This window comes from Convolutriloba macropyga, chromosome 7 (genome assembly GCF_964194025.1).
Source record: "Convolutriloba macropyga chromosome 7, txConMacr16.3, whole genome shotgun sequence".
In the NCBI taxonomy this organism is placed as follows: domain Eukaryota; kingdom Metazoa; phylum Xenacoelomorpha; order Acoela; family Convolutidae; genus Convolutriloba; species Convolutriloba macropyga.
This window is the reverse complement of record NC_134474.1, coordinates 18366941-18379579: the sequence shown is the minus strand read 5'-3', so window position 1 is coordinate 18379579 and position 12639 is coordinate 18366941. Positions and strand designations below refer to the sequence as shown.

Sequence of the window (12639 nt, the reverse complement as noted above, 5' to 3'; positions counted from 1 at the left end):
TTTTTGAGAAAAGTTATTTTGAAGCTCTGGGAATATTTCTGGAACGCGATCAGAGTAGAGAGATGTTGTGTGCTCATCGTTCAAAAATGTAATCTGTTGCTTGCTTTGAGGTAGGAAAAATAAAGATGGTGTTGAACCACTGTTAGTACAGTATCTCAGAGAGTCGACTGTTTTTGGAGTCAAGTCAATAAGTAAATGACCATAGGGAACTGAAGTTGCTGTGGTATACCAGTCTTTTAGTTGAGATCCCAATCCCAACTGTTGACTGAGCGTGTTTATTTGTAAGACGTCTCTGGGTGATTTGAATAAAACAATATGGGTGTTCTGTAGTTCAATATCCCTTCCTAGTCGACTTTGATGAAAGAGATTGTGCTTTATGTACACTGTACTTAAACCTTTATGTCTACCAGCAGTTGCTATTTTTACAAATTCTTTAGAACTAGAAATTTCTTCACAAGAGTCATCAAAAATAAGTAAATACTTTGTTCCATTATTAGGTAAATTTTGTATCAACTCAAAATCAACACCTTGAACGAACTCAATGTGTTTTATATTTTTTGACATTAGTCCGTAAAGAGATTGATAGTGTTGATAAAAATAGTAAATTTTGTCAAATTCTGGTTGAAAAGTTCCAAAAACTAACCAATCACGGATGAGTTGGGATTTCCCAGATCCACTTGGTCCAACCAATGAAATAAAAACTCGTTCCTTCGTGGAAATTATTTTGTTCATAATTTTGGAGAAGGTAAAATATATCCAACTGTACTCGACAAAATGGCGATCCAAACTGTTGTCTCCTCACAAGTCTCAGCTAATGTAATTCTTACGATACAACAAGCTAAAATCAATAGTATGACAAAGAACTGGGACAAAAAAACTACTAAAGACCGGTTACACGTCTGTCCAAAACATTTCCAAGATTGACGTTCTTGATTATTGTCATCAAAGACAAAATTACCTAATTGAAGCCCCTTATCAGTGTGATCAGTCATTTATACGCTATCTTCTTCCCTAGGGATAAAGGAACTGTGCAACTGAATTGAAACGTAAACAACGAAAAAAATGCCAAAAATTAATAAAAAGATAAGTGAACTAAACATAACACACAACCAAATTATTGTTCCCTCAGATGAATCAGTGAGAAAAAGCATCAAAATTGAAAAAAGTACCAAAGTTAGGAGCAAGACTATGAAAGAATAATAAAGTATGGGAACACAGTATTTGTAGATATTTTTTGACCAACTCATTCTCTTATACTAATTTCAGAGGAAAAAAAATTACAAATAAAAATGATAAATTACAATCACAAATACAAACATTAAATATTATCAAAAAAATTTAAAGTCCATATCCCATAAACGTAAGCCTTCTTTTCTGCACAATGAAGTCTTCTTGTGTCGATAGGGGTAGTTGCTGCAATTCCATTCAACATCCTTGTTTTCTAATAGTTTGGAAGCCTTCGGACAACCAAGATCATCAAGATTTTCCACATCCTTACACAAGTAGGGTGATAAAATTTTGCATTTTTCAAGTCCTTTAGCAAAGTACTCTGTTGTTGGTGAGCAATGTTGATGTATAATAAAAGCCAACTCAGAATAATCAAGCTTTCCATGGTTCCAATTTTTACCGTGCATATTTTTTGTATTCCATTTTGCTTGAAAAGTCGGCTTGTAGTCTTTAGGTGGGAGAAAACTGTATCCAAGTACAATTCCGTCCTTAAAGATTCCCAACTCTTTGATAATTTTTCCTTCTAAGCATTCAATGTCTAGTACAACGAGAGGCATTCTTTCTTCTGGGATGATTTTTCAAAAAATGATCAACAGTCTAGCATTTTGAAAATACGTGGATGACAAATTTTTATAAAGATACAAAAGAACAGACCAGTAATGTGACCCAAGAGACATGAGCTCGGAAATTGAGGTAACATGTAACAATAACCCGGTCCTTGGTTTGTAGTTGCTTTAACCGCTCCAGCAGAATCGTGTAAAATTGCATGTAAACGAAACACTTTCGATCTTGCTAGGAAAAAGTCCAGAATTGAATTACCGTATCCAATAAGTCCTCCGTGGGGGAAGTTTTGGTCAATTTCCTCCAAATTAATGTTTTGATCCCAAATTTTACATGCAGCCAGGAAACAGTTTTTTCGTTTTTCGTTGTTGGGAAACATTGGAAAAATACTACTGTAACAATTAAAAATGTTTAGAAGTGTGACAATATCCATCAATTGTTTTCTTTATTTATCTAAAGTGATACTGGTCTTTTTGAAAGTCTCTACATAAGAAAGGAGGTCAGGAAGATGTTCCAATAATTTTTTGTATTCCTCCTTTTTTAGTTCAATTTTTGTCAAAAAACTCCATTGAACTCCGTTACAACGATGTTGTGAAATGGAAATTTCGTGTTTATCAGATTGATATATTAAAGTAGTGCGTCGTAATCCGTTATGAATAACCCACTTTAGTTCTGAGAAATTGGACTCACTGTCAAGTTTATCAATTTTGGGAAAATTTAGAGCTTCAAGAACTGTATAAGAAGACTTTTTTAGTTCGTAGTGAAGTCTAACGTGGAATACTTTAGATTTATTTCTTAGACTCAGAAAAATATTTCTGGAGGAACCAATATTCCAACTCATTTTCAGTTTGAAAAAAAAGAAAAATGATTCAAATAGTATGAATTAAAAAGACAAATACATTATAAAATTACACATTTATTGAAATGTACATTGTTGAATATTAGAAAAGTCCTTCAGATTTTGTATCAACTCCTTCAATTCATCCAGAGAGTAGCTGACATAAGTCACTTGTTTGAACTCGTTGTTCTCCTTTCGACTAAAAAGTCGAATTTGTACATAAGTTGAAGCCGGGTTGTCCTTGATGTATTGGAGGAAAGTAACATAGAGTCTGCGATTTCGTCCAATGCTAATCTCTCTCACTTTGTGACACTGTTCCAGCACGTGTTCCATTCCTATGTTTTTGTCGAATTGGGTTTGGTTTTCTCTCATCTCCAGTTCTCCATTGAGAAGATCCTCCTTGAGGAAGCAGAATTTCTTAAACTCATAGTCTCCAATTCGCAGTTGCTGGTACTTTTCAAAAGTTCCAGAATTGTCTTTTCTAAAGACTTGGAAGGTTGGTTCAGTATAAAGTTGTCCGTTTCTTGAAATCTGGGACATAGTAAATCTCCCAAATCTTTTTGAATTGGAACCAAAGTCCATATAAAAAGGAACCGAATCAGTCCCTGGTTTTGGTGAGGATTAAGTGTACATTGAAGGAGCACTCGAAAGAAAAGGTGATACTTTAGAGAGAGACATTTCAACAACTTGAGCTTAGAGTGAAAGAGAAAATAAATGATGTATTTGTACGCAATTCCTCTCAATAACTTAAAATTTCCTTTTATGGTAATGACGTCATGTATACCCATAAAAGGTATGCTAAATGACGTTATTTCCTTATAGGGTAATCTATTCGGAAATCTTGAGGTTCGCAAATTTTTTAACCAGAATTTCAAACGGATCCTGGTGTTTAGCTCGTCTGTGTTGCATTAAAGAAAAATAGTGCTTGAAATATTTTGAACAAGTATAACAACGAATTTTTTTAGCCTTCTGTTTCTTGAACTGTATCATTTCGAAAATGGGTTTTTATGGAAACAGAACTTGTTATCTCTAAAAATAGAAATTACGTTACCGTAATTCTTGTTTCCATATATAGGTTCTATAGTGTTATCCCGATATAGAAATGGCAGCAATAATGTGTCAGGTTTTACCTCAATTTTACAGAGATTATAATGACAAGACATTATTCATTTCTGTATCAGTTAAGGAGTATAAACCTTATCTACTCACTAAAAAATACTCCGTTGCTACTCATAATGACAACTTTTGTCCATTAAAGACCTGTCACTACCACATTATTCTCATTTCATCCTCAGTGAAAGAGATACTAGAGAAAATGGAAAATTTGTCTTATGTTTATCAAACAGTTGATTGCTTGTACACACTCTATAAACATCAGTTCTTTGGTTCCATTATAGAAGAGTCAGGAGTGGTCTTTACTCAGTTAACCAGAGCGGTAGAGCACAAATTGGAGAATAAGTACGTGGAAAAAGTGCCCAGTATCTCCAAAAAACGATTGAGTAGAAAGAAGTTCAAGCGTCACCTTCTACGCGCTGAGCAAAGAAATGCGAGTACTCAAACCCTTGGATCATCTTTTCTAGATAGGGTGCATTCCCTTAGAAATTCAAAGTATGAGAGTGAACTTATAAAGATTGTTGATTGTTTGTTAGATGGACATGGCATAATTGATAATCCTCTTTTGTATCTTGAAATTAGAAAATAAAGTATATAATTTCTTGCTTGTGATTTGTATTTACCTTTATAATTTAAATTAACTTATGTTAAAAATCAATTTTTCAAAAACTTTTCTTAAAAATCGAAAATTCAAACAACTTTTTTATTAAATATCGAAAAAATTTTCAAACTTTTCTCCTAAAAATCGAAAACTTTTTCAAGAATTTCTGTTTAATATCGAGTTTTGAATTGAAAAAGTTTTCCTGAATGTCGAAAAAATTTTCATAAACTGTCATTTAAAAACGCAAAAAATTTTCATTTTTCTTCCTTTTACGGTATGATTTTGCGCAAATAAAAGAAATTTTCTTTACATTTTAAAATGACAACTTTCGAACTTGTTTTGTTTCAATAAATATCAATTTTTAAAACAAAGATTTTTATTAAAAATCGAAAAAGTAATTTAGTTTTTTTCTTAAAAATCAATTTTTAAACGATCGCTTTTGTTAAGAAACAGAATTTTTATCAAAGTGTTCCTAAAATTTGGACAGAAAAAAATTGCTGTGTTTTTTTTTCAACATAGCTTGCATAGTGTTTGTAGTAAAGAAAAAGTTCAACTTAAAAAGAAATGAATTAAAACAAAAGTATAAATACATCACAAAGAATTCAAGTATAAAATATACAATATCAAACTTATTCAAAAAGAGTTCTCACAACGTGATCTGGCAAGTTTTGAATTTCATTGCCAAATGGACGGACTCTTTCAACAATTGCTGGCGGTTCGGTAGGTCGAACACTGATGGGAGTTATCGGAGCCTCATCAGTCAGCACAATGGGGTTGTGAGCTGTTCCGTCCTCTATGGAGGGGGTTGTCATTGACGGTGTAGTTGACATATCAGTCGAACCATAATATTGAGCTGGATCGAAGTTTTCCAGATCATTAAATGACCACGTGGTGCTAGTATCAACACTCAATTCGCTTTGTTCACTGCTACCAGCATTGCTCACTATCTGGAGAAGGCTGTTTTGCGGTTCTGGACTGGATACTTGACTTGTCTCGGGTGTATTGAACCAGTTGTTGGGAATCTGTCCTTCCTCCCATGGAAATGTGTACTGAATGCTTCCAGCAACGTAGTTGTCGGGAAAATCTGTTCCGTTAACGTGAGGGTAGTGATGCCCACTGATCACAGCAACTTCGTGACCCATTGCGTGAGTTCCAAGCTGATTCTCCGTGATTGGAACCTGTCCCTGATGATATGTGTCAAACTGTTGTCGCTGGTGCTCAATAATGTGCCACACTGTGATAGGCAGGTTTAGAATTGACTCGTAGAGACCATTCGACAGGTCTCTGATGCTGATCCGAGCAGTCTCCTCTGTGAAAGAAACTGAGTAGAGAAGGCTGTTGTTCTGCACTGTAAATTCCATTTCTCAATGAGGTGAGATTAGATGAGAGTTTATAGTAGTTGAGACAGAGGTGATGTTGATTTTAGAGAATAGAAAGCAAGTGATGCCGGGAGAATTTTTCAGCTCTATTTATACTAAACTCCAACCAATGAGAACAAAGTTTCCAAAAAGGGTAAAGTTTAGCAGAAAAAGTGACGTTATTTTCCAGAAAAGGAAATGTCTCAGTTGTAAAGTTACCAAAGAAGGAATCAACTCATAGAAAATCTAACATTACTATCCGAAACCCGTAAGCTCAAAACTGAATAGTGGCCAAAAAAGGTACTTTTTACACGTGTTATCCTAGTTAACAGCCAAAGATGGATAAGTTAGAGGAAATGAGTTGACGTAATTGATCAAAAAAGTCAAGCTTTGATAAATTCTCTCCATCTCGTTAAATCTCAAATCGATCTCGGAAAATGTTCCAAATTTGGAACTAAATTTTTGTATATAAATGTTGGGGAGTCGTATTCCAAATCGTAGTCTTACCCCCTCTGCATTGTAGTCCTTGTAATAATGAAAGAACAGCGCACTCTGCAGAGATGAAGTAATTGTTACTGGTTCAGGAATTGGGATATAATTAGATTGAGACAAATTTCTGTACTGTTCCATTATCTCTGGGACATAATTCAAAATGAAGAGCATTTCATACTTGTTGATGTGTAGTTCTGACGATAAATCGAAAGATTGTTTTGTTATGTAGTCATCATACTCGAATTTTTTTATAGAAAAGGTTGCATATTCAAATCCTTTACTAAATCGGATAATTCTGTTGTTTTGAGTAAAAACGTCCAAAAAATTGTAAAAGAAATAAGAGTCAACATCAATTTCGTCTACTCTGTAAGCATCAGCGATTCCTTCCTTTCTTTTGTAAATTTTTTCCAAAAGTTGTAAGTGATTTTTGATCAACATTTTTCACAAATGAATACGGTATCAAGTAAAACTCTGTTAATATAAAAGAAAATTAAAATAGAAAAAGCAATGCATAAAATGAAATCGTTTATCTTGAGAATTAGATTTCTAAAGCTGAAGTCTGATTGGGTGGGAGGTTCTATTACAACAACATTAAGTTGTACAACGTAAACTTGTTCTTCAATAGTAGATGGAAATTTTTTCTTGATCTCTCTCTTGTTGTGTTGGAAGCACATTCATTCACTATTTTCTATTTTCAGTAAATCTAAAATTGATCTCAGGCAGTAAATTTTATCAATATTTGAGATACAAAATTTTGGACTAAATCTATACAGAATACTGTAACAATTGTGAATTTTTAAAGACTAGTTTTCTTGTTGTAATTTCTTTGGAGAAATAATCTGAATGGAAAAATTCAAGTAAAGTTTAACAAATAAGAGTGAGAAGAAAATGAGAAAAAAAATGTTAAGTTCGAATTTTTTGCCACGGAATGAATTTGTACATTTAAACTGAAAGCTAGTTAATTATTTGCAGAACTGTTACAATTAGAATCATATCAATCTTCTAGAATGTTCTGACATGACGCCTGAATCTAAAAATAGAAATGACGTCATTTCCATATATGGAAGGGATGAGTCATCATCGAGTACCTCAAAGTTACATAGCAGCTTTAAATCATTATACTTTCTGTTTTTCAGATTCAGTTGCTTCGCAATTTACCTGAATTTTACTCAATTCAAATTGAACTAACATAACAATGCCTGCTCTCGATAGAAATCTCCCAGTGAAATGCACAAAGTGCGAAAAAATGGTGGTGAAGAAAAATATGGCAAGACACAAACAGTCTTGTGATAGTGGGACTTTATCATGTCCCAAATGTCCCAATTACTATACTCAGAAGAAGGAAGACTTGAATTATCACCTTGCCAAGCATCATGCCCCAAAAGATGTTAAGCTTAGTACTGTGTGTACTCTGTGCTTGGAAGAGTTCCCAAGTTTTTATTCTCTTCAACAACACAAGAGGAGAAAGCATGGAACTTCGACAAAAGTTGGGACCAAATCGAGTGAAAAGCTCAAAGAAGTCCTAGAATCAGAGGAGATAGACCAGAACAACGAGCAATTGCAGCAGGAACTTAGTGCTTGCCAGCACTTTTTTGATGATACGGAAATGGAGAATGGGAGACATCGAGTGTTCAACTTCAAGTTGTCCAAGCTCGATCCCAATGAGATCAACGAGAAATTAAAAGAAGTTTTCGAAAAATTAAATTGTGCTGCCAAAGTGAATCTAGCTCTTGGTTTTATCCTGCGCAAGGTGGACACAGATGAGTATCGATACTTTTATGCGCATGAGAACAACACTTTCTTTGAAAAATCTCATTTGCTCTGCTCAAAAGGTGACTTGGTCTCTCTTCAAGACAGAGTAGAGAAAATGGATCTAGTGGAGACGTGCGCACAGGAGAGGGAAAATACAAAGTGGCGATTTGCTTTGACTACTAACGTAACAATATTTTGCGCTCTCCTAAAAAATATTCCAATGGGATGTATCGATGCTGTTCTTCCTGAACAGTTACTTAGACGACCAGATGTGAATTGTCTTGTATCGAATGGTTACGGCGAGACCTACAAAGATTATCTTTGCCTGTTCAGAGCTATAGCTGTTCACTTGTACGGATCATCTGAGTTGGAAACGAATGCAGCAAACTTGTTTAGTGCCTTTCTTCATGAATCCGGACATGATGCAATCAACTTTAGGGGAGTATCAATCGATCATCTCGTGTTTGTTGAAAATGCGATAAAGCATAACATCTTTATATATGATATTGATATAGAAGAAGGAGAATTCGTTGGAGAACTTGCAAGAAGAATTGTTCAAATGTACGAAAAGAACATTAATTTACTGCGATACAACAACCATATATGCTACGTGGATGATTTTAACACATTCTTTAAACGATTCCGTTGCCCCAGTTGCGATACATTTATAAAGTACGTAAGTAATTTCAACCGTCATGTAAAATCCTGCAAAGACAGAGTACAGCATATTTATCCAAAGAGTGTGTATGCTCTGCGAGAAACCTTGTTTGATAAACTCGATGCATTCGGAATTTCTTACAATGATGATCAAAAACTGTTCAAAAACTTGGCTATTTTTGACTTTGAATCTATCTGCGTTCCCACTGAAGAGCTAAAAGATACAAATACAACTACTTGGATTGGAAAACATGAACCAATATCTGTCTCCATTTCCTCCAACTTGATTGAAGAACCTGTGTTTCTTTGCGACAAAGACCCTAAGAACCTGATTGTTTCTTTTGTCGAAGCTCTTGAGGAGTTAGCTAACAAGAGTAAAACCGAAATGCAAGCAAAATTCGCATCAATTCAAGAGATAATCAATAGTCGAGTCAAAGCCATCTTTGAAAAATTGATCGAAAGGAAAGGTCGAACAAATCCTGCATTTGATTTTGAAGATGAGTGTATTGAGGAGGAGGAGGAAGCTGATATGTCTACTCAGTTCCTACAAATGCAGAAAAATCAACTTTTGGACTTGCAACAACACTTTGAGCGTTATATCAACACATTACCTGTATTTGGATTCAACAGTGGAAAGTACGATTTGAATCTCATCAAATCCTACCTTCTACCTTATCTCATTCATGAACGGGATATTCAACCTACAGTTATCAAAAAGGCAAATCATTTTGTTTCCTTCAAGTTCGGTGACGTGCAGTTCCTTGACATTCTAAATTTCCTTGGAGGAGCTACATCTCTCGATTCATTCCTCAAAGCTTACAAGACCAGCGAGACTAAAGGTTTCTTCCCATATGAATGGTTCGATTCTCCAAATAAAATTGACGCACCTTTTCTACCCCCCTTTGAATGTTTCTTCAGTAAGCTGAAGGATCACAACCCTTTGGAGAAAGAATTCACTGACTTTACTAAGTTGCTGAACAGTGGACTATCTCAACAAGAAGCTCTGAAAAAATTGAGACTGAAAGAAGTTCCTCCATCTGGAGTCGATAACTACAATTACTTGAAAGTGATTTGGGATGAAGAGCAAATGTCTACATTTAGAGATTTTGTCAAGCGGTACAACAACAAGGATGTTGTTCCAACACTAGAAGCAATGCAAAAAATGATGAAATTTTATCACAACAAAGGAATCGACATGTTAAAACTCGGATGTACACTTCCCAATTTAGCAAACATTTGTCTTCACCAGTCAACAAACCACAAATTCTTCCCATTTGTTGAAAGTGACAAGGATTTACATGATAAAATACGCGAGGACATGACTGGTGGACCTTCTATTGTGTTCACAAGAAAGGCAGTAGTCGATCAAACCTTTATCAGGAATTCAGAAAATATTTGTAAATCTATCGTGGGTATTGATGCTAGTCAACTCTACCCTTTTTCAATGTGTCAAGAAACGCCAACAGGAATTTACACACGGTGGGAACTCGACACAAATTCTCAAAAGTTCAAAGCTCGAACCAATAAATTTCGAACATTTGAGAACATGGTCATGTCTTATCTCCAATCACAACGCCCGAAATGCATAATTGAAAGCTATTATACGACCGGGAAACAGAAAAAGATTGACTGTTTTAGCGTGGACGGTTTTTGTGCTCATTGTGACACAGTATTTGAAGCAATGGGTTGTTATTTCCATTTTTGCCCATGCCAAGAAGATCGAGCAAGCCTCTCGGAGGAGGAAATGCAGAGAGGAATCAGAAAAAGAGAACATGATGAATTGAGAAGAGACTATTTGAGAAACAAAGGATACAATATTGTTGAAGTCTGGGAGTGTAAATGGTGGGAACGTGTTAAAGAAGAGGAAGATGTTAGAAATCACGTGAGGAAGAACTTTCCCTTCAAACTACCTATGAAGCAAGAGTCTCTTTTAGCGAAAATAAGAGATGGGAAAATGTTTGGATATGTACAGTGCGATCTCGAAGTTCCAGACGGATTAAAGTACAAGTTCTCTAATTTTCCTCCTATTTTTAAGAACTTTAATGTCAGTCGAGCTGATATTGGAGAATATATGAGAGAGTATGCAATTGAAAACAACCTACTCAAACAACCTCAACGAATGTTGATTTCGAGCTTCAAGTTGGAAAATGGGACAATCATTACACCTTTGCTCAACTTTTATCTCAGTCTTGGTCTGAAATGTACAAAGATTTATAGATTTGTACAATACACCCCCAAAAAATGCTTCAACAAATTTGTACAGTCAGTGGTAGATGCTAGAAGAGCGGGTGATGAAAATCCTGACTCTAGCGTTGTGGCTGAGACAATGAAATTGTTGGGTAACAGCTCTTATGGGTATCAAATTATGGACAGAAGTAGACACACAGAGACCAAGTACTTGAATGATGAGAAGACGCACAAAGCAATCAATGGGAAAATGTTTAAGCGTCTGAACAATGTGTTAAAAGAAATTTACGAAGTTGAGCTTGCGAAATCGAAAATTGAGCATCGAGAACCTATAATAGTTGGTTTCTTCATACTTCAGTACGCAAAATTACGTATGTTGGAGCTCTACTATAACTTCTTTGACAGATTTTGCGATGTGGATAAATTCGAAGAGTTAGAGATGGATACAGATTCTCTTTATTTAGCGCTAGCGCACGAGAACTTGTATGATTGTATTCGACCTGCTAAAAAGGAAGAATGGGAGACTTTGCGAGAAAAGGACTGTGATGATTCCTTCAGAGCAGATGCCTCACAAAACTTTTTCCCTAGAACATGTTGTTCTAAACATAAGGAGCATGATAAACGGGAACCAGGTCTTTTCAAGGAAGAATTCAGATGCACCGAAATGATTTGTCTCTGCAGTAAAACCTATTGTTGCTACGATGCTAAGTCGGACAAGTACAAATTCAGTAGCAAAGGTCTGAACAAAAGAACTCTGGAAGAGACTGGAGATGGACCAATGGAAAAATATCGTCGAGTGATGGATGAAATTATCAACCTTACTTCGACAAATAGAGGTTTCAGAACAATAAATCATTGTGTTGCTACATATGAACAGACAAAGAAAGGGTTATCCTATTTCTATCCCAAGCGAGTAGTTCTAGCTGACGGTATCCATACCGAACCCCTCAAATTGTAGAGCTTTTATAATAACTTTTATTATTCTCTAACATGTGATCTTTTTATTATTTTGTCTTTGTCAATTTTTATAATTATGCTTTAAACTTTATACCAATTTAATGTAAAATATCAAGTGATTTTGTATTTTGATGCTCATAATTTGTACTGTGTCTGTCATTTTATACTATTTTAATTCATTTTTTTCTTTTATTTAACATCTTTTTTCAAATAATGTACAAAAAATAATGCATATATGCATGTAATTAGCAAGATGGCGCAGTGGGAGCGCGCTGGGCCCATAACCCAGAGGACGGTAGATCAAAACTACCTCTTGCTATCTTGACTTTTTCCAATTAATGAGCGCGCAAAAGACATTTGTTACACAATTGATTCAAACAATTAGGGGAACAATCTTTGCAATTGACCTAAAATTTGTAAACAAAAATTCAACATGTCACATAATTACCCCTCAGATAACTAGGGTAATTGAAAACCCACGCCAATTAATTTCACATTTTAATATGACCTGAAATTTGTAAACAAAAATTCAACATGTCACATAATTGCCCCTCACATAATTACAGCAATTAATTACCCACGCCAATTCTATTGTTCTCACGTAATCACTTAATAACTGCACAAACATTGATATTTTCCCCTCAAAATTTCAGCCAATCAGGAGCGTCTGCGAACCTACCCCCCACATTTGCACCGACTATACTACTAGCATATGTACATGCACAAATACATACACAAAACCTATACCCTATCTTAATACATGGCGGCACCTAATCAATACATGTCCGCGGCTATAACTAATCTCAATACATGTCGGCGGCTATTACTAATCTTAATACATGTCGGCGGCTATAACTAATCTTAATACATGTCGGCGGCTATAACTAATCTTAATA

The 12639-nt window shown here is 35.1% G+C and overlaps 1 protein-coding gene and 1 non-coding gene across 2 annotated transcripts; both read left to right on the top strand.

Moving 5' to 3' along the window:
* The first annotated feature begins 7796 nt into the window (after positions 1–7796).
* Positions 7797–11744, top strand: LOC142342967 (uncharacterized). The gene is made up of 4 exons (XM_075394649.1): positions 7797–8337; positions 8812–9715; positions 10238–11127; positions 11251–11744. The coding sequence occupies exons 1-4, from the start codon at positions 7797–7799 to the stop codon at positions 11742–11744; spliced, it is 2829 nt and encodes a 942-aa protein (XP_075250764.1).
* A 246-nt stretch (positions 11745–11990) lies between these two features.
* Positions 11991–12062, top strand: Trnam-cau (transfer RNA methionine (anticodon CAU)). Its single transcript has one exon. It is a non-coding gene; the product is annotated as a tRNA-Met (tRNA).
* The last annotated feature ends 577 nt before the right edge of the window (positions 12063–12639 follow it).

Coding starts and splice junctions, on each gene's coding strand:
- LOC142342967 (XM_075394649.1), top strand. CDS start 7,797: ATGGAGAATGGGAGACATCGAGTGTTCAACTTCAAGTTGTCCAAGCTC. Junction 8,338..8,811: donor GAATGCAGCAAACTTGTTTA/GTGCCTTTCTTC, acceptor TTCCCACTGAAG/AGCTAAAAGATACAAATACA. Junction 9,716..10,237: donor TTTAGAGATTTTGTCAAGCG/GTACAACAACAA, acceptor TGACTGTTTTAG/CGTGGACGGTTTTTGTGCTC.